Source organism: Dromaius novaehollandiae, chromosome 1, assembly GCF_036370855.1.
Source record: "Dromaius novaehollandiae isolate bDroNov1 chromosome 1, bDroNov1.hap1, whole genome shotgun sequence".
NCBI classification, from domain to species: Eukaryota; Metazoa; Chordata; class Aves; order Casuariiformes; family Dromaiidae; genus Dromaius; species Dromaius novaehollandiae.
In genome coordinates this window covers 54,425,185-54,449,821 of record NC_088098.1, presented here as the reverse complement: position 1 = coordinate 54,449,821, position 24,637 = coordinate 54,425,185, and the positions used below count along the sequence as shown (strand labels likewise).

The 24,637-nt window shown below is 48.3% G+C and overlaps 2 protein-coding genes across 5 annotated transcripts in view; one reads left to right on the top strand and one right to left on the bottom strand.

Annotated features, from left to right (window-relative positions):
- The first annotated feature begins 4,382 nt into the window (after positions 1-4,382).
- On the top strand, positions 4,383-16,126 carry KCTD17 (potassium channel tetramerization domain containing 17). Of its 2 annotated transcripts, XM_064513021.1 has the most exons (7): positions 4,383-7,352; positions 8,387-8,495; positions 10,335-10,426; positions 11,392-11,487; positions 11,897-12,022; positions 12,736-12,880; positions 15,986-16,090. In XM_064513021.1, the coding sequence occupies exons 1-6, from the start codon at positions 7,050-7,052 to the stop codon at positions 12,829-12,831; spliced, it is 822 nt and encodes a 273-aa protein (XP_064369091.1). In that variant the 5' UTR covers positions 4,383-7,049; the 3' UTR covers positions 12,832-12,880; positions 15,986-16,090. The 2 variants fall into 2 exon arrangements, with proteins under 2 accessions (XP_064369091.1, XP_025973701.2); XM_026117916.2 differs by lacking the exon at positions 12,736-12,880 and having other exon boundaries at positions 15,986-16,126.
- The window catches only part of TMPRSS6 (transmembrane serine protease 6), a 23,026-nt gene continuing 13,824 nt past the window's right edge, over positions 15,436-24,637 (bottom strand). For all 3 annotated transcript variants that reach the window (XM_026117893.2, XM_026117894.2, XM_026117896.2), the window contains 6 exons: positions 22,249-22,362; positions 21,887-22,003; positions 20,954-21,122; positions 18,676-18,947; positions 17,249-17,385; positions 15,436-16,513 (listed from right to left, as the gene is read on the bottom strand). In XM_026117893.2, coding sequence (XP_025973678.2) covers positions 16,355-16,513; positions 17,249-17,385; positions 18,676-18,947; positions 20,954-21,122; positions 21,887-22,003; positions 22,249-22,362 — 968 coding nt within the window. In that variant the 3' untranslated portion in view covers positions 15,436-16,354. The remainder of the gene's footprint in view (positions 16,514-17,248; positions 17,386-18,675; positions 18,948-20,953; positions 21,123-21,886; positions 22,004-22,248; positions 22,363-24,637) is intronic.

Here is a 24,637-nt window from a genome sequence, read left to right as displayed (position 1 = left end):
CTTGCATGGACATGAGCTCTATTTCTGCAAATTTCTTGGGGTTTCACTGTTCAGATGATTTCTTCCTTTGTCCTCTGCAGCCCCATGTACTTCCTGATCCCTTTTCCCCCCCATTTCCAATAACTGAAGCATACACTTCCCCTACGTAAGTTCAGACTAATAACCTTGTTCTTCAGGGACTTGCAGCTGTGTTGCAGCAAGCACTGGGTATAGAGTGCACTGAGGTCTGAAATGAGTGACCCTATAGGTAGGCAGTGCAAGAAACTCACAGATCTGGCTAAAATTAACCTTTGTTTTTGTTGGTTTCCATTTGTCTCTTTGCACTTAGACTTGCCCAAAAGTGCTTCTTCTGCAGGTCACAGAATGCCCTGCAAATTGTGAAGACTTCAGTTCCGGGTCAGTTTGTGATCCAATAGATGGTTTAGTTTTCTTCTTCCTGATAGAGAAAAGTTTTCTATCCCCCTGTTTTGTGAATTTCCCTGCCCATGTAATGGTGTTTTTAAAGGCTGCTAGCAACACTTTATTCCAGGTTGGGTAGTTTTCCAGCAACTGTCTCCTGGGGAGAAAACTAGCCAACGTGTCACACAAAATATCTGATTGCAGTCTTTGACTGTGGGTACTAAAAAAAAAAGCTGTTTAAGGGTGACTGCCTGGGAATAAGCAAGTGGCTCTAAACTCTCTGTGAAGGAGATTCCCAATCTGAGCAACGGGGACACTGCTTTTAAGACAGTTTAAGACATCTGTATGGATAGTATTTTCTAGTAAGAGATCCTGCAGCAGGAGCTGGCTTGTGACACCTTTTTGATTCAGTATTTCTAGCTTCTCCCACCATCAGCCAAGCTAAGAGGCTTTCACCAGTAGGTCATTGAGGTTTAACACCCTGGGTGTCGCTGGGGGATGAGGCAGGTTATGGCAATATGTGGTCACGCCTCTATACACAAGCAGACAATAATTCAAGAGTGCTGCTACTCCTCTGTTTATCCGTGAAGTTACTTACTAGAGAAAATTTATGTTTTCTTTCAGACTTCATTCGTCATTTCCAGTGGATGCCTGGGGCTGGCTTCTCCTCTTGTGCTTCCAGAATGTCTGGCCCACTGCAATGCAGTTCTAAGCACTGTATTTCCTTTTGGGACACAGCAGTCCTTGGGGTCAATAGTAATCTCTCAACTTCCTCTTGAGTCTGAGCTCCTTTTCTCTTTCACATGTGCTGGGGAGAGGTGTCTGGTACAGCCCAATGAGCCACATGGAGTGTGCAAACTTAAGTGGAAGTTTTTTCCCTCTCCCCTTGTTCTGCATTTCGACTGAGCAACTCCATGACATCCAGCAGGACCTACCCCCCTGCCCTGCCCCGCCCCGGCATGTGTACCAAGATTGGCCTTCTCTCTGCCAGTTTTGAATCACAGAATCTTTTCAGTAGTTAATTCATTTTCCCAGGTTTCATCAAATCTTTTAGCAGACACTTGGCTTTGCCTTAATTTCCCTACTGCGAGGAAATAGAGAACTTCCTTCCCACCCCAAAATATTTTGTCTCTGTGGGGTATGCCCTGTTACATCATGCATCAAAAATCTGTCCCAAGACAGTGTCTTCTGATATTCTCTCTCCCTTCTGTTGAGATCCATTCTCACGCTGCAGGCAAAGCACTGGGAACGTTGTGGGGCCTGAGACAATGTTTTCAAAGCCTGGAGACCACAAAGCCTATTTTGAGCTGTAACAGATGCTACTGGACATAAGGAACAGCTGAGGGGACTTGCACCAGGTTTATAAATGCTCTACAGATCTTTATGTCCCTGACTCTGTAGATGTATTTCCTATGGGAACTGGAAACAGGGAAGGGGAGAAATAGGTATGAATGCAAATCACTAATGTTCCTTGACAAGCCAGTGGAAAAATTGTCGCTGGGAAAGGGGAATAAACTATCTTGGATGGAACAGGGCTCATGGCGGCTGAGAAGTAGCCTAAAAACCAGCCGTAATGTGGGAAGAAGGTCACACTGACCTATGGCTAATTTGAGATGGAGCTGTTGCAGATCTCTATAAATCCCAGAAACCCAGGTCAACATGTAAATTCTTTATTGGTTTATAGGTATTTTTTACTATCCATAGTGCTTTTGTCCTGAAGCAGTGTTGGACTCTGAGAGAGCAGTCTGGTCAATGGATAACTCTGGCTGTCTCAAAGCACAGCACAGCTTTGAGGGTCTGAGCAAAATTTGAGCCTGCAGAGATGAAGCCACAGTGATGATACTGGAGGATCTGCTCTGTGCCTGGTGACAAAAGAGTGCATATATTATGTGAAGCAGCGGTAATTGGGAGGAAGGGGAAGGACTACAGCTGCCTGGTAAGTCCACTCCAGGAGCTGAACACAGTGGGAAAGGGAAATAAGCCAGGTTGCTTCCCTGAGACCTGAGGATCTGAGTGAGCAGCCCTGAGAGAGCCATGGAGTTTTAGTGTGTTTTTGGGTTTGGGAATGTGGTGGTATCTCATTTGGATCTGCTTACAATGCTGAGCACAAGAACCCCAAATGATGCTAAAGATCAGACAATGCATCACCCTTCTCCCTTATATCTCCACATCAGTTTGCAGCTCCTGTTTTGACCACAGGCTCCTGTTTTTGACCACTGGAGACTCTCTGAGTCTGGAATGTGATAAGAGAGAAGAAAATGCTTCTCCTGTCAGAAGAGGTTGTGGGGACGAAGAACCGCTGTCACATTTTAACCATATAACATATCCCCCACTCCAGAGGAAGTGACGATTCACCTGTTCCAGCTGCCACTGCTGCTGAGTCCTGCTCTCCAAGTCTGCTGTTGCAGAGTTTGTGGTATGGAGAGGAAGAGGAGAGCTAGGGTTTTGGGTCATGTCTGCTGCAGCCCACTCTCAATCCTTTCCTCCAGCTCTGGTGCCAGGCAGTCCCTCATATATGGAGGCTCTGCTCACCTTTTAGGGATGTGACTATTTTGCACATACTCCTCATCCTTTCCGCTGTGCATTTGCAATATAGCTCCACCTTTTATATGGTGTAAGCACAGACAGGCCTCCAAGAGCAATCCCAGAGTCCCTTGCTCCTCACCTGTCTTCATCCCCTGCCTTCCTCTTCCTTCCCTACTGCTGTCCAGCATGCTTCATGCCCAGTGCCCCAGTAAATCACTTGTTCCGCTGCACACTTTCCCCACACCCCAAAGCAGGCCTCTCTCTGCCAGTATCACTGTCCCTTTCTAGTAATGACTATTGCAAGAGCTTATTACCTGCAGGTGGCTTTTCTTGTTTCTCACATCTCTCTTGGGTCCAGCTCACAACCAAGTGTCATGTGACAGTTTTCTCTCCTCCTTCCAGCACTCTTCTCCTGTCCCCGAGGTGGTAAATGATGCACGCATACGCACAGGCTTTATACACTATTTTGAATGCAGGTATTCTGCTCACAGACTGCATGGAGCACAAGCAGCTAGAGAGAGATTAGTTCCCCAGAATGTCCTAGGACCTTTCTCTTCCTGCCCTGATCTGCCTTGCTCTGGTGGCAGATAAGCTGGGCTGTGTTGGCTACAAGTAAACGGTCTTCATCCCACCCCTATGTTCAGTGCACGGAGTTTTCTTTGCCCAGTTCACTGCAGAGTTAATGGCAAATTTTGGAGCATTATTTGTCCTCCTCAGTCCAGTTCCTGCAGAAGAGGAAAGAGTTTCTTCTTCAGTGCCTTGTCCCAAAGTGTATTTATTAACTAAGTGATAATTCAGGTTTAATCCCAGATGTGTGTTCCCAGCATGCCAGAGTAGTGACACAGTCTGTGCCAATACACGATGATTCTTGCTCCCACTGACACTCCACAATGCAACAATTACCTAAGAGCAGCTCTGTAACGTCAGTGGTGCATCATACACAATGTACCCAGCTGGATTCTCCAGGCCATGATGTATGTACTGAGTGTGGCAGTGTGTGTAGCTCTTTGCTGGTTTACATGATAAGCCTGATGGCTGTTGAACAAAAGTTCTCTCAGTTTACAGTAACCCTCCTGGTTTTGCTCTGTCCCTGGCCAGCCCCCGCTCCTGTGTACCCAGTGGCTGTTCAGCTTTTCCTGCCCCCAGTCTGTTTATGCAATTGTCCCAGTCCCTGTGATTAACTGAATACTCAGTAGTGCTGTATGGCATTACATAATCACACTGCCCCATGTAAGCTCTTCCTTGCTGTTGTCTCTTTCTGTGTATGTGTTTATATATATATATATATATAAATAATATATATTATATCACATTATATTATTATATTAATATATTATATATTATATTAATATATATGATATATAAAATATATATAGTATATATTACATATATAATATATATTATATATATATTATATATATATACATCAAAGCAGGAGGATCAACCATTTGGTTATCTAAATTTATGTCTCCTCTCTCTCTTCTATTTCTCCTTGATTTTCAATGGTCCTTAACAAGGACATGCTAATTCCATCTCAGAAATATGTCTGGTGACAGTGTTCAAATCAAGCCCATATTTAGCCCACAGCACTGACTCATCACAGCATTTCAGTCAGTAACTCACTGTGGACTGATTTCCTCCCAAAGAAGGTTTTCACCTACTAGGGGGAACTCCTTGACTTTTGGGGTTCCAGTAAAGTTCATGCTGTATGTTGCAGAAGAGAAGGCTATGGGGATGGGAAGAGGGTACCTCTACCTTTCTCCTTACTCATAGTATACTTTTTGAGATTTATATACTAGCCCTTCACTCCATGGCCCAAGAATGAGCAAGACTTGACATGCTGGTCACAGAGAGAGGCTAGTGTGAATGGAAGAAGGTATGCCCTGAATACAGACCATCCCTGAACCATGAGCAACAGTAGTATGGGAGAGACTGGGGAGGAGGGCAGGGAAAACAAACAACATTACACCTAAAAAAAGAGCAAGAGGCTGAGGGGTTGTGAGACATCTCTGGAGGACAGGGAGACGGGGTGAACCCTTGATAAAAGAAGAGGGAAGACAAAGGCAGGGCAGGTTTCTTGGATGGGGAGATAAGGGACAGAAGCTGCCACCCCCACCCACTGCATTCGTATCAGGGAGCCACACTACTCAGCTTCCGTCTCTGCTGGAGCTGCAGCCAGCACACACAAGGTCCTGCCTCTCTTGAACCTCAGAGTGCAGAGCAGAGCTCTTGATCTTGTCAAGGTTTGACTCAAAGCCAGAAGTAGGAGTGTGAGAGTGCCACAGCCCAGAGCTGTGTTGCACTCCATGATGCCTCAGGTCAGGCCAGTGTTAACCTGAGCATCTCTGATACCCTCCACTGCTCAGCAGAGAGTGATCCAAGGGTTGGGGACTAATTTGGCCCACAGCCTGCTCCATACAAGTAGGCAAAAATTACTTTTCATGTAAGCTGTGCCTGGCCAGCTCCTGATATAAATTAAAGGAGATCCAGAGGTGTTTGAATTTGCACCCTGAAGGAGCTGAACTGTTCCTGTGCTGAAATTAGCTTGAGGTCAACAATCTAAAGCACCTTTTCCATGTTAGCCTCTCTTTCTCCTTCCTTTTTGCACTCTTACACAGGAGGAGCAAAGTACATGGTTATACTGTCCGTGTTTGTCAAGGAAATCCTTTATCCTGCGTGATTTGGGGGAAGGGTGAAGCTACCTTCACACTCTGTGAAGATAAAAGATAGTAATTTATAAGGAAATAAAAAAAAAGAGAAGGAAGGAAGGAATAAAAGGAAACGAATAGGAAATCAATCTCTCTTTTTCCACCCTGTTTCCCCAGTAAAACCTCTACTCAGGAGACACAAAGATCTAGGTGCAAGAATTATGAAGTGTCTGCAAGGCACTACAGTCTGCATTGCCCTGGCAAAGAAGACCCAGAAGGTTGCTTGGGTGAAGGGGAGGCTTTGGGCCGCATTCAGGTGGAGGTAGGGAAAACATCAGCCTTTCCTTTCACAGTACATTTGAGCTGCTGGCAACCATGGTTGTGCTTAGACAGTAGTGGGAAAAGCAGAGCTTCTGGAGACAGAATGCTTTCAGGTTGTGTCTGTGCCAAGGAGCACATTTGAACTAATATCCCAGAGGGCATGGGTTGCTGTTTTTCCAAACCAGCTCCAGGCTTTGCCTGGCAGGAGTGAGTGGCAGAGGCATGGCCAGATTCAGTAAGGAGGGACTGGCCCAATCATAGTCAGTGGTTGATATGTGCCTGGGGCAAAGGTAAAACTCCACTCAGGGCTGATTTAAAATCTCTGCTTGCTATTGCCCAGGCGAAGTCAGAGATGGCAGGAGCATGGGGAAAGGAGACAGAGGGTCTCTGCCTGGCATGGTTTGTGCTGGTAGGACAGCAATGGAGGAAAGTTTGCTGAGTCGGTGACTATTTCAAGCACGAAGAAAAATGAATCCTGCCCTCTGCCAGCACTTCACAAATCCAGGATACAGTTCCCAGAAGTGCCTCTACGTATGTTAGCAAGAAGACAACTGTCCATACATTTTGCAGCAAGAACAGCATGGCAACTGATACAGGAGCTGTGAGCCTGGGAAAGCAGATCTCCTGAAGGGAAAGCTGTGCCGTACAGCACTGATGGGTTTAACCTGCTGAGTGCCAGAGAGCAGGTTGTTCTTCCTGATTCCAGGCAAGCTCAAATGCAAGTCCCAGGACTGGAGACAGGCCAACTACCAGCTGCAGGGCTGGGGTCATATCATATGCTGTGGCCCCCTTGATTACAGTATCTGCTTTTGCAGTGACAGTGGGCTGAGGAAAACTACAGTTCCCAGTGCCCTTTTGTGCATGCCTGTGCAGACTACAGTTCCCAGAATCTTATAATGAGCCAGAGATGATGTTCATGGAAATAAATGCTGAGAATTTTTGCATAACACCCTGCACCTCTGAAGTGCTGGCCAGCCCTTCACTCAGTTAGTCAAAACTGGAACAGCGGAGAAGCCAGAGAGCATCTGCACTGCGGAGCTACAGTTTTGCACATTCCTAATAGCAGCAGTGATATCCTACAGCACAGAGCATCCTTCCTCTCCCCCCACCCTGGCCTCCTTGGTGGTCACAGGGACCCTAGCACCCCTAGGAACTATGGCTACTGCAGAAAGAGAGGCAGATGAACTACAGGTCCCAGCATCCCCTGGTGGGCAGCACCTGCAGCAGTCCCTGCACGCTGAGGGGATGAGGATGAGGATGGAGGGCAGGGAGGAGATGCAGGGTGCTGCAGGGCTGCGCTGCTCCTGGGACATCCCGCCACCTGCCAGCACCCAAGCCAAGTGGGTGAAGCTCAATGTGGGGGGCACCATCTTCCTCACCACCAGGCAGACCCTGTGTCGGGAGCAGAAATCTTTCCTGTGTCGCTTGTGCCAGGGCGAGGAGCTGCAGTCGGACCTGGTAAGGCAGCTGGCTTGCCTCCCGGACCATGCCCCACTGAGCACAGGGAGGGCTGGAGGGCTGGAAGGATGCTGGGATGGAATCAGACCCCAACAGCTGCAAGAGTAACTGAGTAAAAAAAATACCTCTTCCTCCCCCTGCTCCTGGGAAGAACGTCCTCTTGCTTTCCTTGCCAGATGCTACCTTGCTGTGTTATAGCCTTGCACCTGTTTTCCCCATCTGGGGAAAAAGAGAGGCCATCTCCCCTCCTTTCTGGCTCTCCTGTCTCACTGTCCCCCCAGATCTCCTGGGTCTACATTCCAGCTACATTTCCCTGACTCAGCCTTGTTCCCTGTAAGGGGCATGTCTGCTCTCTCATACCAGCCCTATACACAGAGTCACAGGAGGAGCCAGAGGCCTTTTTTTGGCTTTCTTACCTGTGTCTGTCCATGCTGAATGGGCATCCTGGGGATAATGAGCCAGGAGTTAAAATCCAAGCAAGGCTGATGTGGATTGGGGCTCTCCATAGTCCATCTCAGAAAAGTAAATTGCAGAAGCTGGTGCTACTTACTGTGGGAATTACGCTTTTAGAAAATCAAAGTTCTACCAAAACATCAAAGAATCCTGGGTTTTTCCACTAGAACTTTGGTTTGTTGTGGTAAGCATTGCAAACAGGTTTGCTCTCTCCTGTGTGGGTACAGACCAGGGACTCCGTCACCCAGGCTTTGGCCTTGCACACTGGCTGGCTGTTGTCTTGTGTAACTGAGTGTGCATGCATGTGTTCCTTATGCTTTATTTCATCGTCATCCTTCAGATCATCTCATAAAGGAGAAGCAGTGGCATCTTCTTTTTCCACTGGAGAGCTGCTATGTGCATGGTGTAGTGATGATACCATGGAGGAGCTGAAACCATGGGCTCTGCCTATGGTTTCCAAGGAGCCTTAGAAATAGTGGACATTTTTGCTTTGATTAGTATCTTCCTGTAATCTGGAGCATGAGTGTTGTCGAAACTTTTTCCATGGGGTTTTTCTCCTCATGGTCTGTCTCTGTTGCTAGGATGAGACCGGTGCATACTTAATAGACCGGGACCCCGCCTACTTTGGACCCATCCTGAATTTTCTCCGTCATGGGAAGCTGGTCCTGGATAAAGATATGGCTGAAGAAGGTGAGTTTCGGAGCTCAGAAATTTCCCACTTAAGGGTGCTGCTGGAACCAGAACACAGTAGGACTTGCTGTCCACCTTGTTGTGTCCCATTCTCCTCCTGCAGTTGATGTGGGGAGATTTGAGAGGGCTGCCTCTGCAGCTCTTGGAAAGCATACCGATGCCTCTTTTACTTAGGGGCTTTGGAGTAGGTGGGGAAGTCATCCTAAGATTGTTGTGGCTTCTCAACTGTTAGTTCAGCAGATATGTCACTGAAGCAGAAGTAGGCAAGGTCTCTCAGCCTCAATAAACTGTTTTATCACCTGTTCCTGATCCACTTTTAATCAGGCTTTGTGACTGAGGTCTCTGTTAATAATTAGAAGTTTCTAGTAGGAATGAAAACCCAGAAGATCAAATTGATCAAGTTCATCTCTTCACTGACTGTAATAAAGACCATCATTAATCAGTGATATGCACTGATATGTTACTAGTGCCCTTATGGGTTGTGGGCTGCAGCAATTTCAGTGGAACAAAACAGCCAAACCAATCCCTCATTTGAGGTTGAGAGTCCAATAGTATAACTCACTAACATCATCTCAGCGTTATCAGCTAGCAATCTCCAATGCCTCGGGGTTTTCCCTGGGAGAATATACTCTTGTATATTGCTGTATACTCTATACATTACAGTATAAAAAGTAGCTAAGTCTAAAGACAGGCTGTGCTGTTCAGCTTCTGCCAAGTGCAGTTTCTGCAGGTTCATCAGTCTTCTTGTCTCTCTCATAAGTAGTTTTACCTAACAAAATGAATGTTTTTCTCAGAGTTGTCTTATGAGTTATGATTACAAAAAATACATCCAAGCAATGGTACAGAACCATAATAAACATGATTCTGAGGTGTTTGCTACTTGCTATGTCGTGTAATCCTTGCATCAGACAGAGTTCAGCCACAGGTTTTAATATAAAATCTGAAGCATAATGGGAGTCTGGTTCACAGCTTGACGTTGCCTTTTGTTCCTGCCACAGACACTCAGGCTGACATGAAATAAAACTCATCAGATGATTCAGGATGTAATGAAGGGTTCTGAGAGGGCTGGAGAGAGCCAGCTCAATCCCTCTTGCCTACTTGGCCTGTGCACTGCCCTGGGCAAATGTGAAAGTCGGTTGCTAGCTTCCTTCCCCTCATTGACCCACTGGGAACCCACCTTGCTTTCCCTGAAGGCCTTTAATAAACAGTAGAGTCTCAGGAGAGGTGATGGATGTAGACAGCATAGATAAAAAACAAAACATGTCTCTATTTACCTGCTTTGAGGTGAAGCACAGGTGAGAGAGTGACAGATTGTCTGTAATGTATGCGGTTGCTGAGTGGATACAACTTTGACTGGCCCAGAACAGTTGAGATTTTCTAGGGTCTCTCACTGATGAGGTCAGAACAAGCCGTGGTTTTCTGCCTTCCAAAGAGTGCCAAAGCAATGTAGCAACTAATGGGCCTTAGAGAGAGGCTGGAGCCCATGTTTATTCACCTTGGCCCGTAATCTAGTAGTAGTTATCATACTCCCAGGGAAAGCCTTTCCCTGCCTGGAAAGGTATTAGCAGGCCTTGGCTCAAACCTTCACTGGCAATGCCTGTTTCTGAAGTAGTTGATAGCATAAGGGAATTTGGGTGAGCAATCAGGAACACAGTGCAGAAAGACAGAGTCAGTTTCCTCCGGTAAGAGGTTTGAGCAACAGAAATGTGTTAAAGAGTGAGTCTGGAGTGTCATTTCTCCCAATGGAATGGACAGGACCTTGGGAAGCTCAGAGCTGATCTTTTGTAAGAAGAACTGTCTGTTAACTTTGTGTCTTTGTTATTTCTCTTTCTTTCTCAGGGGTCCTAGAAGAAGCTGAGTTCTATAACATCGGCCCTCTAATCCGAATAATCAAGGATAGACTGGAGGAGAAGGATTACACAGTAACTCAGGTATGGATGGAAATGGCCAGCAAAGACAGAGTGGGAGAAGGAAAAATGCTGAAAGAGACAAGTGAGTCTACAGAGAGGGCAGACTTGGGAGAAACAGCCAGGAAAGGAAAGATGCAACTAATTAGAGTTTATATGCTAATCTCTGCATAGTGAAATGTTGCCAGAGGCAGGCTACCACCATTTTAGTTAAGATAAAACAGCCTTGTTTTGCAGCCCCAGATATATCAATAGATGTAGCCCTTGAAACAAGATGGGCTCCTATAACTTCTCAAACAAGCCAGCTGATCACTGTGGGATATGGAAGGATGTTTGTGAGGAGAGTGGAAGAGTTGTGGGGAGTAGGGCTTTGGTGTGGGGAGCCCCAGGAAAGTAATCACAACAAAGAACAGGGGAATACCTGTGGAGGTACTTAGAGGGAAAAGGTGAAGGGATGTCTCTGGAAGAGTTAAATGCAGAAAATGAGGCACAAGGAATCAATCGATCCTGTGGCAGAGCTGCACCTTCTCCTGGCCAGCAACCTTTTTAAACCAGTCTTCTGGGAATGTTTGGCTGATGTCTCACTTCTCCTCATGTCTGCCTCAGGTTTTAAGCCTCATGTCTCACTTCTCCTCATGTCTGCCTCATGTTTTAAGCCTCTAGCAGCAGACAGTCACTTTGTGCTTGCAAAATCCTATCAGCCTTTGTGGCATTTGTATAAATGACTTTGTAATGACAAATGCAAACTCTCCACAGGAAAGAGCCAAGTATCTTCTGGGGACAACGTAGGAAGCTCTCAGCTCAGTCCCTTACCTCCAGAGTAGACACAGTTGTTCTTGCCTCTCTGGACAGCACGGTAGAAAGCTGGATTGTAGTTTCTCCTCTCCTTTACCTTCAAGGAGAGGTACTACTGAATTCCCTTCTGCAGGAGGGCAACAGCCTTTAGCATGGGACCTGGGCAACATGCTTCTCTGCAATTTTGCTTGCAGGTGCCTCCTAAGCATGTCTACCGCGTGCTGCAGTGCCAGGAAGAGGAGCTCACTCAGATGGTTTCCACTATGTCAGATGGATGGCAGTTTGAGCAGGTTCGGAGAGGGTAGAGGAGGGTGGGCAGGAGCTGTCTTTTGGGGAAAAGATCATGGATACCAGGCAGGGCCCAAGCATGGCAGCACACCTTCTCTCTCTGGGAATATTGGTTCAATCGTTGATGGTGCTGTCATGTTGGCTCCTGCCTTGCCTCTTTCCTAGCAGCTTGGAGGATGCTGTGTGTGTTTGTGGGGAGTCAATGAGGTTAAGGTGTTTGAATCCTGGCCAGCAGCACAGAGTACCCTCCTGGTACTCTGTGCTGCTTCCTCTGCTTCATTATGAGGCCTTTCTGGTGGAGCTGGGTATTAGACTCCATGCTGTATGAGGAGCTTTCTCTCCTGCTCCCTAGGTGAAGTGGATGTCTGTAGTAACATGGGTATATGATCTTTGCCCTCTTGTCCTCTCTAGCTTGTGAACATTGGTTCATCCTATAACTATGGGAATGAGGATCAGACAGAGTTCCTGTGTGTGGTCTCCAAAGAGCTGTACAGCTCTCCCAATGGCCTGAGCTCTGAGCCCAGCCATAAAGCCAAGGTGAGATCAAGTTCGTTAAGGCCCTGCTCCTGTTGCCTATGAGACCCTTCGCACTGTTTTCCACTTCTTTCTTTCCACCTTCCACTGTGACTGTGGGGCACCTCGGTGGTGAAATATGGGGCTTGCCCTGATGTTCAGCATCATGACATTACACCTGTTGCCCAAAAGGAGGAGCACATGTGTTGGAGGTGGTGATGTCTAGCTTTGTGTGGCAAATGGCTTTAACAAGTGACCTCAGCACTTCTCATGCTACTCTAACATCCCTCTCAGCCTGTCTCAGGACCATGCTGTGTGTCACTCTGCCGTTAGGGTGTGATTGCCTCGAAGGCTTTGCAGCATGCCCTTTTCTTGCTGAGTCTCAGGCTAAGGGGTCAGGAGATCACCTGGTCCCCTCTCAAGGGAAGGACAGAAACATGTGCATGACATCTTGTAGGCAGCTTGGATATGGGAAGGAGTGCTAGCAACTGGTGACAGTTTTGGGCAATGGGATCACAGCATTTGTAACTAGGTTAGATATCTCTGGCCTGATGATACAGAGGAAGACAAATCTCTGCTTCCTAACTCAGACCTCTCTTGGCCATAGGGAGAAATTCCTTTCTATGCCAGTATCATAGACATTGCTTTACGCCCCTGTGTGTGAGCAAGAACCACCATGGCTCGTCTTGCAAGTATCTCCACTCTTTCTTCCCTTTGTTCTGCATGCTGGGCCGCAGAGCACAGAGGAGGACCCAGAGGAGGAAGAGCAGGAGGTGGAGGAGGAGACAGAGGCAGAAGCACAAGCAGAGGAGAAAGGTGCAGCAAATCCATGAGGAAAATGATAAAAATAACCCCCCAAGCATAGACCCGTCCACCCTTCTGGTGAGAGTTCACAGCTAGCAGCAGGGAAGCACTAGGACAGGTGTGGGTTGGGGGGGAAATTCCAGGGAGCAGGAGTTGCTCTGGGAATGAAGATCATGGGGGAGAGCTGTTACCTTGGCTGCTGCTTTGTATTTTTGACAATTTGGTTTATTTATTGTTTTATTTCTGTTTGCAGACTGTCCATCTACTTGGGATTCCACTAAACTCTTTCTTCCTCCGGACCCTCCTTCCTGCTCCCCAACCTCTGCTCTCTACTTGTCATCAGGGTGTCTGTCTCCTTACGGTTACCCCACCCTACCCCACTTCCCTGCCTCCAACATTTTTCCCTCTGCTTTCTTTGCCCTCTCACGACCTCTCCTCAGCAGCCCAGGTTCCTGCCTCCCCTCCCAAGTCCAGGGCCCTGTGTGCTCCCTGCTCAGGGCCCTGTCTCTGCTCCTCACTTTTCCTCCTCTGCAGGTATGTTACCTGTCTGCACTGTCAGATCCTGCCAGTCTGAGCTCTGCATGAGTGACTCACTTTCTCCCCTCTTATGGATATGGGCCTGGTTTGTAGAGCTGGAGGGGTGGAAAGGGAGGGGAGGCTGAGTTGTTCTTAAGGCAATTTTTCTGATTGTCTTCAAATATGGGCCTTAGTCACCAAGCAGGCCTTACAGTGCTGGACTAGAGACTCTGGCAGCAGAAGGGCAATTGCAGCTGGGAGAAATGAAGAGGGGTGGAAATAAATGCAAAGCAGGCAGTGGTGGCACAGGAGGAAGTCTGCCACGTGTCTGCCTGACACGCATACCAGACCGCTTCTCCAGACTGCTGTCCGTAGCTACTCCTTTGGCAGCCAGAGAGCTGTTCGCAGAAGCAGCTTGTGATTTTCCCCTCCCCACTACTACTTCCCTGGGCGTTTCCCTTGTTGCCTCTGCCAGGGTGAAAATGCAGGGGGAGCAGGTGGCGAAGGCAGAGCGGAAGCTATAGTTCCCCACTCCAGATGTTCTCACAGCTGTGTGTGAATGTGCCTCAGTGCTCTGTCTTGTACTCAGGGAGGCTGCCTGGCCTGGGCTGTGTGCAGCTGGGGGTGGGAGCATATAGAAAGCTTTAAAAGGAGGATGCCTCTCTCTTCCTGGAAAACCGTGGGACTCTTGTTAACCTGGAGATGCTGAGCACCACTTCCCATCCTGATGGAGAACACTTGTTAGCTGTCTGGCATTTCGCTCACCCTCTGTTTAAGAGCCTCTTAAAAATCAGTGTGTGTTACTCACACAGACTTTTCCCTCCTTTTTCTTTTTTCCCTGTCCCTCACTTCTCCTTTCATTTTTTTCATCTCTATATTTATTTCCTCCATCATGTGCTCTTTCCCTCTTCCTGTTTCTTGCTCTCCCCTCCATGCTCAATTATTTTTTTCTACCTTTGATTTTGTTTCTCTCTCTTTCATTCTCTAGCTGTTATAAGCCAAAGGCCTCAGGATGTGATCCTGATCCAGCCTTTTAAATTGTGGTTTATATCTTTATTTTTGTACTGTAGTGTATGGCAGCCCCTTGCACCAGTGATACTCCCCTGCTTCCCCTTCACTCTTCACATGCTGCCTTTGGTTCTTACAAAGTTGCCTCTGTGACTCAGGCCTCCAGTATGTGGAGGAAGGAGGAAGGCAGATGGTCCTGACCTGCTGTAGTATCTGGAGCCCACAGCCACCTCCCATGCCTACCAGACTGGCTTTCCTTAATCTCACAGTGGCCCCTGCTGGGGCATCAGCACTCAGCCACTGCAGCATTCAGTCACTTCCCATACCCTACCCACAGGACTGGGGCCCGGATGTGGTGGTACCCGCTGTAGGAATGGTGGCCACAGTTGCATGGGGCAGTTAGTCTGGGCTTGTGTCCAGAGGGGCAAATGTGGAGCCACTGCATTTTCTGGGCCTGCACTGCTTGTGAGGGTGTCTCTGTGCTTGATAACATGCTTGTTGGTGCCTCCCTCCCTGTCTGTCTCCCAGAGGAGCCTTGTGTTGGCAGGCAAGGTCGAGATAGGCATGTTGCCTGGGTACTTGTGGGGAATGTGCTGGTGGCTGCTGTAGTGTCTGTTAGCACGAGGAGATCCCTGCCTCTGGGAGTGGGGAGTTTGCTTCACTGCTATGTCCAAGGACACCAGGTTTAACTCCTGAATAAATTTCACAGTATGTTCCTCCATGCTGTGCCTCTCCTTTCAAGTGGCAGAAATTTGGTGGTGGTGGAGGAGGGTGGGGGCTGGAAAAGAAGAGTTGGTTTCATCACCTGGAGCTCTTTGTGCTGGGCTTGTATGTTCTGGGGGCTGGCGGTACCTCCCATTGGATCTGTGCTGTGTCCCCACTGCATGCAGCTGGGCTACAGTCCAGGTTTGGCTATTGGTGTTTGCACCCCTAACTCAAAACAATGAGCAAGCACCATCCATCTAGCTAATACACTGACCCTACTGTGCCAGGGACATGGCTGCGGTGGTGTCTCCTTTGCCAGTTTCCAGTGTTGTGCCAGGACTGGAGTTTGTTCAAAAAAAGATCCAACCCCCAAGAAAATTTGTAACAGAGAAAGGCAAAGCAGAGCCCAAAAAAAATTAATTTTATTTCTAATTCCAGAGAGTGGCTCATTTTATATATACATGTGTGTATGTGTGTATCTTTAGTAAAAAACCTAAACCCACAGCAGTCACTATCTAAAGCACTGTGCCCTTAGCCTTCTCCCTCACCTCTTGGGTTAGCTGAGCTCTGGAAGCTGATGAGATTACTTCATGTTAAAGGTATTTAGTAGGGCACAGGGGAGTAGATAGAAGGCTTCTCAAATGTTTTTACTGAGGGGCTAGGGCTTTGCCTGAAGGAGTCCATTGGCAGCAGTGGAACCTGGATGTTATTTCAACAGGGAAGCAGGGACACATGCCTGGGGGTATGATGCTGGAGTCAGTGAGACGTGAAGAAGTTGTCTGGCTGAGCTGAATAGCACATGCCAGCTAAGAAAAGAAGCAATTAGGGAGATGGAAGAGGAGGAGTGGTGGGAGGGGGTGAGGGAAGAAGGATGAGCGGCAGGCAGGAAGAGGGAAGCAGGTTGATTTCACAGTTACTGGAATCTCTAACTACATCAGTCACATTTTCTTTCAGCAAATTTTCCAGCATGGGATTGTGGCTGAATCACGTGGTTCGTGGAAAGTTCATCTCCCCTTATTCCTCTACTCAGAAGCCATCAGCTTGGGACCTTTGCTGTTCCCCCCTCCCTCCAACTGTTTTGGACGGCTGGCCTAAAAACACCTTGGGATGCTCCCTGGGAAGCACTGAGGGGGAAGAGGGTCTGCCTGCTTCCCTGCACCATCTCCTCTGCAGACTTTCTTCTACCCTGCTCAGAAGAGCATCCCAGGTCTGACAACATCCCACACAGAACCTCTCTCTCGCTCTGAGAGAGAAGTGAGCAAGGTCAGGAACAAGTGCCATGTGAGCATAGGTCTGGTGGGGGAAGGAAGAGAGGGACTTTTCTCAGCTCATGGTTTGGTTCATCCAGCCCAGCACTTGGGTGATCCTGGTGTATACTCCGTAGTAATTTGGACGTGCACATCCCATGCCCCAGCTCACCAAACCAGCCAAAAACCACTTGCCACTGGGCTCCTTGCAGGCTAGTGGACCTCCAGAATCACCCTAGAGAAAGGGAAAGAAAAATAGTGTTATGGTGATCCGCCAGCTTCTCCTGCTGGATCATTACATTGGCTTTGAGAGCCTCTGTATTCAGATTCCTGCATCCCCTTTTCTCATGCCTGGGACATCTGCAACATCCCTGGGTACCTTAGGCAGATGTCAAAGTCTCCTATGGAAAGATCTGACTCACTATATTAGTGCATTTCTTGACCATGCAAATTCCTCTCCTTTAGCCAGGTCCCAGGAAGTTGTCAGCTCTATTGTTTCCTTCTGCCCCATGTGACATTTCCAGGCTGCCTAAATATCTGGAGAGTAAGGAAGGTGATGGAATTAAACTGGATGCCTGAAGGGATGTGAGTCAGAAGAATTACTTGGGGTTAATTGTAATGAAGGAACAGACTGGTTCCTGTGTTTGACAGTTGCTGATGAGGATGAGGGGGAAAAGGACTGATGTACACATGCAGGTGATTTGGGGGGTGGGGGAGGGAGAGATAAAGAGATGAGAATGGGCCAAAATGAGAAACAGAGAAGTCTGAGTGTATTTGGACCCTGGCTAAGGCAAGGATGCTGGGAAGAAGTGGCCCTGGCAGCTGTGACTGGTCACTTAGAAGAATGGGTGGGTGAGTCAGGCACTGTATGGTCTCCTCACTCTCATTTCAGGCTATGGAGTGCATTTGGGAGACTGGGGACACACCCCACTACTGCTAGATGACCCTGATCCCACAACTCCTCTGTCACCTGGCAGGCATCTTTCTTGCCCTTGTGGTATCCAGCACAGAGCATCCTGGGAGAAATCATGTAGTGATAGGCCTCACTGCAGATGTCCTGCTGGATGAGCTGCACATCTACCTTCTGCAGGATGTTGCTGATGCGGCCTGGGGTGGAAGGGGGAGGGGGAGGGTAGAACACCAAGAACAGCACAGATGAGTGATGGAGTTTCCCACCACCTCCCATGAACCCCCAGATCACGCCCATCTCCATCTGCATGCTGAAAGCTGCCATATGAATTTCTAGTCTGCTCTCCCCTGGCATCCCAGTCTCTGCCTTTTAGCAGAGTGCTTTACCTGCATGGAAAGGATAACATTCCCTTGCAGTCCTTGTTCCTAGAGAGGTATGTTGTGAGCACTGCAGTTTTGGGGAAGAGGGGGATTCTGATTTGTGGCAACATCTAGGATGTCAACATTTGGGTTTGCTTTGCATTGAAAGAAATGCCAAACCCTTCTGGCTAGATATGCAGACTCAGAAGTGTCCAGATCTGCATAGACCCCTGAGTGTTTCTGTTTAGGAAGCAACTGGAGCAAGTGTGTAAGTGTGACTGAAGGCACTAAGAGGGACTGGGGAAGCTCATCTATATTTTTGTGCCATGCAATACTAAGAGAAGGGCCTGGGTACATTTGCTGGCCCTATGTGCAAGAAAGAGGGAGGGGTCATATCCATACAGCTGAACTCTCTTCTCCCCACAAAGAAGAATGACCTCATCCATACCACACCATGGGAACAAGTATTGACACATGCTGTCCCCCAGTCGTGTTTAGGCACCATGTGGCCAAAAATATGTCAGGAAAGCATGCTAACAATTGTACAACATGATCTGCAGCAGAGAGTGCTCAGACTTTGCACTGCTCCCATTGAGTTTACTAGTATAGATGTTGCTGCAAAAACTCAGGTTCTAGGGTCTTTGACAAGGGGAAAAAAATTGCTGCAGGGGTCCCAGACAGCTGTTCTCAGGAGAACCAGCCCAATATCATTTGATGAAGAGTAGTCTTTCATCTCAGCTGTATCCAGTCAGGCATTGGCCCTGGAGAACAACCTGACTGGAGCCCACATGTCTGTGTAGGCATGGGACTGGGCCTTGAGACTGTGGCTCTTCCATGCAGTAGTCATGGCTGAACAGCCCCACAAGTCCTGCAGGGCTGTTGTAGTCCTTGGATGAGGGAACACATGCTGTTCTCACGTAGCTTCCCAGACTCATGCCTGCCTCTGAATGATGTCTCTAGGCCCTGAACAGGTAGCTTTGGCCAACGTGTGAACCGACATCAAAGATGGGAAAGGAGGCATGATGTTTCTGTGGTGAACAGAAACCCGTTCTGTCTATCCCACATCTGAACCTATGTTTCCACCTTGACCCTGTTACAGGAAGTCACCAGCACAGACCCTACACTTACCACCCTCCTTGATGGCTCCCCAGCCAGTGATCCAGCAGTGAAGGCCAGGTTCAAAGAGGTGGGAGGGGGCAGGCAAGCAGATGGGCTGGATGAAGGGCGAGCTGATCACGGGATGGTCCAGCTGGAGCAGGGCCACATCATAATCATGGCTATCCTCTTCGTAATAAGGGTGGAGGAACAGGCGGCTCACCTTGAAGGACACCTCTGTTTGACTGGTGGCATTTTGCAAATACTTGCCCAAGTAAACAGTCCAGACAGAGGGGGAAGCCAATCTGTCAGATGCAGAAGAGAAAACATCTTATCACTCGAGCAGATCAGGATGGGCAGACCCTAGTGGCTTCTGTCATGCTCCTTTGAAGATATCTAATATGTGTCTGATATCTACTATGGATGATCTGTTCCCTCAAAGGAAACTCTTCTTTATTTGGCCACTGATTTCAAGAAACTTGTTGAGACATCTCTTTGATGCCTTGACACGCCTGTCCAGTGGGACTAACTTTTGGCAGACACCCACACATACACATTTGATTATTTGCTTTAGCAAAGCAGGCTAAAAGGCATATCTAGGTTAGACAAATGAGTGAGGTTGCTCAAGTACAAATGATTGACAGAGCAGAGAGCAAGGACTGAGCAGGGGAAGCAAAACTGCAAGGACATGGAAGGGGACATGCGGAAGGGGAACAAGATCTGAGAAACTTCTAAGAGTCAGTGAAGTGAGAAAAGCACCTCTGAGGTGAGGACATTAAAAGGCAAGACAGCCCCTTACAGAAGCAGGGGCTAAAGCTGGGGACAGTCCAACAGGAAGACACCTCTGAAAACAGAACACCTAAGAGTTTTGTTGGGGCATCTGAGGGAGACTTCATTTCTGCAGGAGGGTAAGGAGCAGAGAGGAACTCACCCTGGATCAGAGCAGCATGAAGCAAGCAGAGGGCTGGTTCTGGACTCAGGGTCTGGTCCAACTTCTGTCTTACACATGCTGTGCTTTCTCCCATACTGCCCTTCTGGGTGAAAAAAACTTTCTTCTGGTCCATTTTGACGATCTCCTGTTCTAGCTCCAAACTCCCCTTTGGGATCTACCTCCAACCTATCGCGTGCACAGCCTGCTGCCTTTGGCTTGGTCCTTCCCAGGCTGGTGCTATTCTTCTGCTTCTCTTTCTTCCTCTACTTCTTATCTCTCACCCCACCTAAATTCTGTCCCTGACACACACACAAAACACATGCACACATGTGCACGCTAGCTAACAGGGCTGTGCTAGCTCCATCCATCCTGCATGAAGACTTTCCAAGTGGCAGCCAGATGGCCAAAATCAGCCCTCACAGATTACTCTAAAGGCCTCCCCCAGTGCTGATGGGCTTTCTTGAAGGGCAGGGAAGCCCTGGATGGTAGGATCAGAGTAGGAGCATGGCAGAGGCAGAGTGAGGTGGGAAGTGGAGCTGCGAACTAGCCCCACTTCTACAGACGCCTATTGTGCCATGCCGAGGACAATGGCAGCTCCCATTCCCCATGCTCACACAGCATCAGGAGGGGAAGTCCACCAGTAGCAGCTGAGAAGGGGAACAGCAAATGGAGGTAAGGGATCCCTGCCAGCTTACTAGCAGAGGAAAAGAGGCGCTTGGAGGAGGTGGGTGTTGGGCCAGGGGGAGCACACTCCTTCCCCTTCCCAGCCTGGTCACCCAGCACTGCTCTGGGCCCTCCTCCTCATTTCTTCCCGGTTTGAAAGAATGGGATGAACCCCCTGATTTGTGTTTTACTGACACTTTTGTAGTATGTGTGACAGAACCATGGACATGCACTGGATGGAAGAAATTAGGAGAGAGTCAGAGCTTCCTCCTGAAAGGGCAGGCCCTTCTGATGGGCATCATGGGATACAAACAGCATCCTCAGCAGATAATGCTACCCCAACCTCATCCTGGTACACATGGATATTTCAGTGGTTATGACAGCATGAGCACGAGCCAGAGCCAAAGCAAAAGTAGAGCTGTGAAATATCTTTCGCTACTGTTGCTCCCCAAAGCTGCTCTGTGAATTCCAACACTTCCCTTTTCCCTACATGCACACCCACATACTAAGGCATGTATGTATTCATACCCCTTTGGCTGTCATAGGCCAAATCTATTTTCTGCAGCTCCAAGCCACAGGTAAGCATGCCATGTGTACCAGATGAGAGGTGCAGCTGCTCTATGACATTCCCACAAGCACAGTGAGGCTCCTGTCATGTGTGACAATGAAAATAATGCAAATTCTTCTCCTGCCCAGCACTCTCCCTTCTCCATTTACCTTTCATCCTGGAAGCAGTGTGCAGCTGAGACTACCCAGCGGTCAGCAATGAGTGTTCCCCCACAAATGTGGCGTCCCCGAACTTGCAGGCTGGCTTGCCATGGCCATTCGCCTTCCGCAGAATCAGCACCACCCACGATCCTGCTGAGAGGGGCTTGCAGCCCACAGTCTGAGGAGGAGGAGACACAGCAGGTATTTAAGGGAACATGGTATATTGTGCCTGCCCTTCCTCTGCTACTTAACCGACTGGAGAGTTTAAGCTCCATGCCCTTGGGCCCTTGTCTCACCCAGCCAGCAGCTGCTTTGCATACTGTCCAGGTAAGTTCTAGTGAGCAATCCCTCCAAGTGAATACCCCTGGCTGATGCCTGCACAGCCCTCTCCTACCTTCCAGTGCCAGCAGCATTTTCAGTTTGTGGATGCCTTCATGGCAGTATCCTGTGTGTACTAATACTGCCCTGTCAGGGGAAACCTCACAAATGTTCCCCTTCGTTGCCCACTGAGACTCCAGAAATACCAAGCAGGGCAATGAAAACAAGCTCTTTCCTTGCCAGTACCATGGGTGATTTCCCTGGCTGAGGCCTTGCAGGATGGCATTACTTCACATAAGCCAGTACAGTGGTCCAACAAGCAGCCTGTGGGCAGGACCTGGCCTGTGAGACACTTCTATTTGGCCTGATGCCTCTGCCTGAAGGAGATGGGGAGCAGCTGGTCGAAAAAGAAGACAACTCCTCCTCACAGCTCAGCAAGAGAGCTGGCTTGCTGCTGCTGCCGCCACCATGATAGGATGGGGCGATAGGTACTGCCATCAAGGGGCTGGGGGAGGGAGAAGAGCGTGGAACAAGGGATGGTGGATGCTTGTGCTGGGGCGGCAGGAGGAAGAAAGTGTCTCGCATGTATGTGGCATCCTGATGTGTGACTGAGCATTTCCTCACCACAGTGCTTCTCGTCGGACAGGTCCTGGCAGTCCACAGTGGTGTCACACAGAGGGTTGGGTTTCTTCACACACGTTCCATCTTCACAGCGATAGGTGAAAGGCCCACAGGGAACTCCTGTGAAGGTGAAAGGGAGCCAAAGTTGAAGGAGGGTGGAAGGTTGTAGATGCAGCTGAAGGCCTTTCAGTGATGGAAAAAAGGTAACACGGAGCTTGGGGGGAACTCCATAAACCATTACAGGGAATTTCCTGAGGAAGGTTAGTCAGCTACAAACAGGTTCAGCGTGAACACTGCGAGCAGATTGTGAGTCTTGTCAACATCAGAGGAAGGTTTTCATCAGCCCGGCACTGTCCTCTCCCTACCTTCACTGCACTGCTCTTCATCGCTCCCATTGACACAGTCCAGTTGCTGATTGCAGACCTTGCTGAACTCGATGCAAGTGCTGTCCTCCCGGCACTGGAACTTTGCGGAGCACACTGGATGGAAACACCTCAGAGTTAGACACACAAGGCGAGGCTGGATCTCCTTTCCCATAACTGGGTGCTACATAACATTTGGCTAGTGCAGGGAAAGAGTTTCTAAACCCCTTGCTTTGCCAAGGTATTCCTAGCATCAGATGCAAAGAGCAGATGTCAATGAAACTAGCACTAGCCTCCCAGCCTGGGCATTTCTTTGTGATGTCTACATCAAAGTCTACCTCTTTCAAGTAATAACTTTTTGACCATGAGCCTATGTTATAACTTTAGGATCCATCCTGGCAGCTTAATATGCTACTGTGAATTGTCTGGTCTGAGGAAATTGCCAGTGTACAGGCCCTCAGTCTGAAAGAGTTGCAAGGCAATGCCCCCCAGCTCATGTCTCTACTGTGAATACAGCTAATACCTTTTTTCTGCTTTCTTCAGGCTCACTGGCTTTATGTGGGCTATGCTCAGCTCTATCATCAGATGTACACTGCCTTCCTGAGAGTCTGCTTAAGCAGTGAAGTTTACGAAATACATGACAATGGCTAAGGAAGCCACTCTGTAAACTCTGGCCACAGCATGTGGAATTTATGTGACCAGCTTGAAGGACATGTTTACAGTGCACAAGGCAGTTGCTGGTGGGAGACCTGCAAGGTAGTACTAGGAGGAATGGGGCTCTAGTACCAGATATACAGATACTAGCTTGGGTGCCAGAAACCACGTAGCTGCATTAGCTGAAGAAACTCAACTGCTTTTAGTGTCAGGTAAGTGATGTTAGGGCCCTAAGTGCACCAACAGGCTCTGCAGACTCTTAATCCACCTCATAAAGGTCAGCTCTGATAAGGTGCAGCTGTGTCACCTTGAAACAGACTGCCATGATAAGAGCAGTGAAGAGGAGGAGCCTGGTCCTTTTTGCTCAGGAGTTGCCCTTGCTGTTGGTCCTTGCCTGAGATATATTGTAGGCATGCCTACACTCTGCCTTGTACCTTGCTGATCCTGACTTGCCTTGCTGACTTCACTTCTTTGTTTGACTTTTGACCTGCCTCATCAATATGCACTTGCTTTGCAGTCACTGGACTTTTGGTTGACCCTGATTACCATCACTGGACCCACTCTTCTTGCTTTGCTCAGGTCCAGTGGGACTGCATCCTTGCTGGTGGGGTCATAGTCCCTCCTGCCTTGTTGTCACCCTCGGCTCCTGGATCACCTTCCCTTACAGAGCAGTTGCTCCTGCTGCTCTCTGACAAGTGAGTCCTGAATCTTGCTGGATTCCTTAGTATCATTCCTTGGAGTTTTGGTAGCTGCTAAAGACGGAGAGGAACTTAGCGTGCCTACCTGTCATAGAGTTTGATTTCTGATTGTAGTTTTTTGTGGCAGGAACTCTCTCCTTGCTTTGTGTTTGTGGGTATCTATGTGCAACACCAAACATAATGGGCCAGTACCTCCCTGGCCTCACCTTACTACAATGACTGTTTCTTCAATAATTAATGTGAGGCTTCCAGATGACTAAGGACACACAGAGGTATGAGGCAATGTGAACACTGATTTTAAAGACAGGGACTGTTCCATACAGACACGAAATGAATAAACAGGGATGCAACAATGGCAAGAATGTAAGAATGGAAGCATATCATGATGTGACAAGGGGGATCTTATCAATATGTATAAATGCCTGTTGGGAGGGAGTAAGGGAAACTGAGCCAGACTGTTCTCAGTGGCATCAAGTGACAGGATGAGAAGTAATGGACACAAAAGTTGAAATACAAGAAATTCAATTTAAATGTAAGAAAAATCTTTTTTTGTGGTGAGAATTGTCAAGCATTTGAACGTGTTGCCTAGAGAGGTTGTGGAGTCTCCCTTATTTGAGATATTCAAAACACAACTGGACATAGCCCTGAGCAACCTGCTTCAGGTGACCCTGCTTTGAGCAGGGGAGTGGATGAGACAACCCCCAGAGGTGCCTTCCAACCTGAGTGGTTCTGTGATTCTGTGAAATATCTCATACTTCAGGCACTGAATTAAAAGGGAAACTTCTTTTAGAAAGATTACTCCTTCCTTTTATCTTAGTCTTTTCTGTATCTTCCTCTGAATCTTTTGGAATTGGTCTCAAGTTCAGGGACCTTTCTGTCTGTGAGCCAAACAGCTATAGGGGACAACTAATGAAAAATCAGCAGTGGCAGCAATGTGATGAGCACCCAGGAGTGGGAGAGTGGCTAAAATGTGTGTCAGGTCTGAGCCTGAGTAGCTGTTTGTGTGAGAATGCAGTTTTCTTGGAGTCCTGGGACACCAG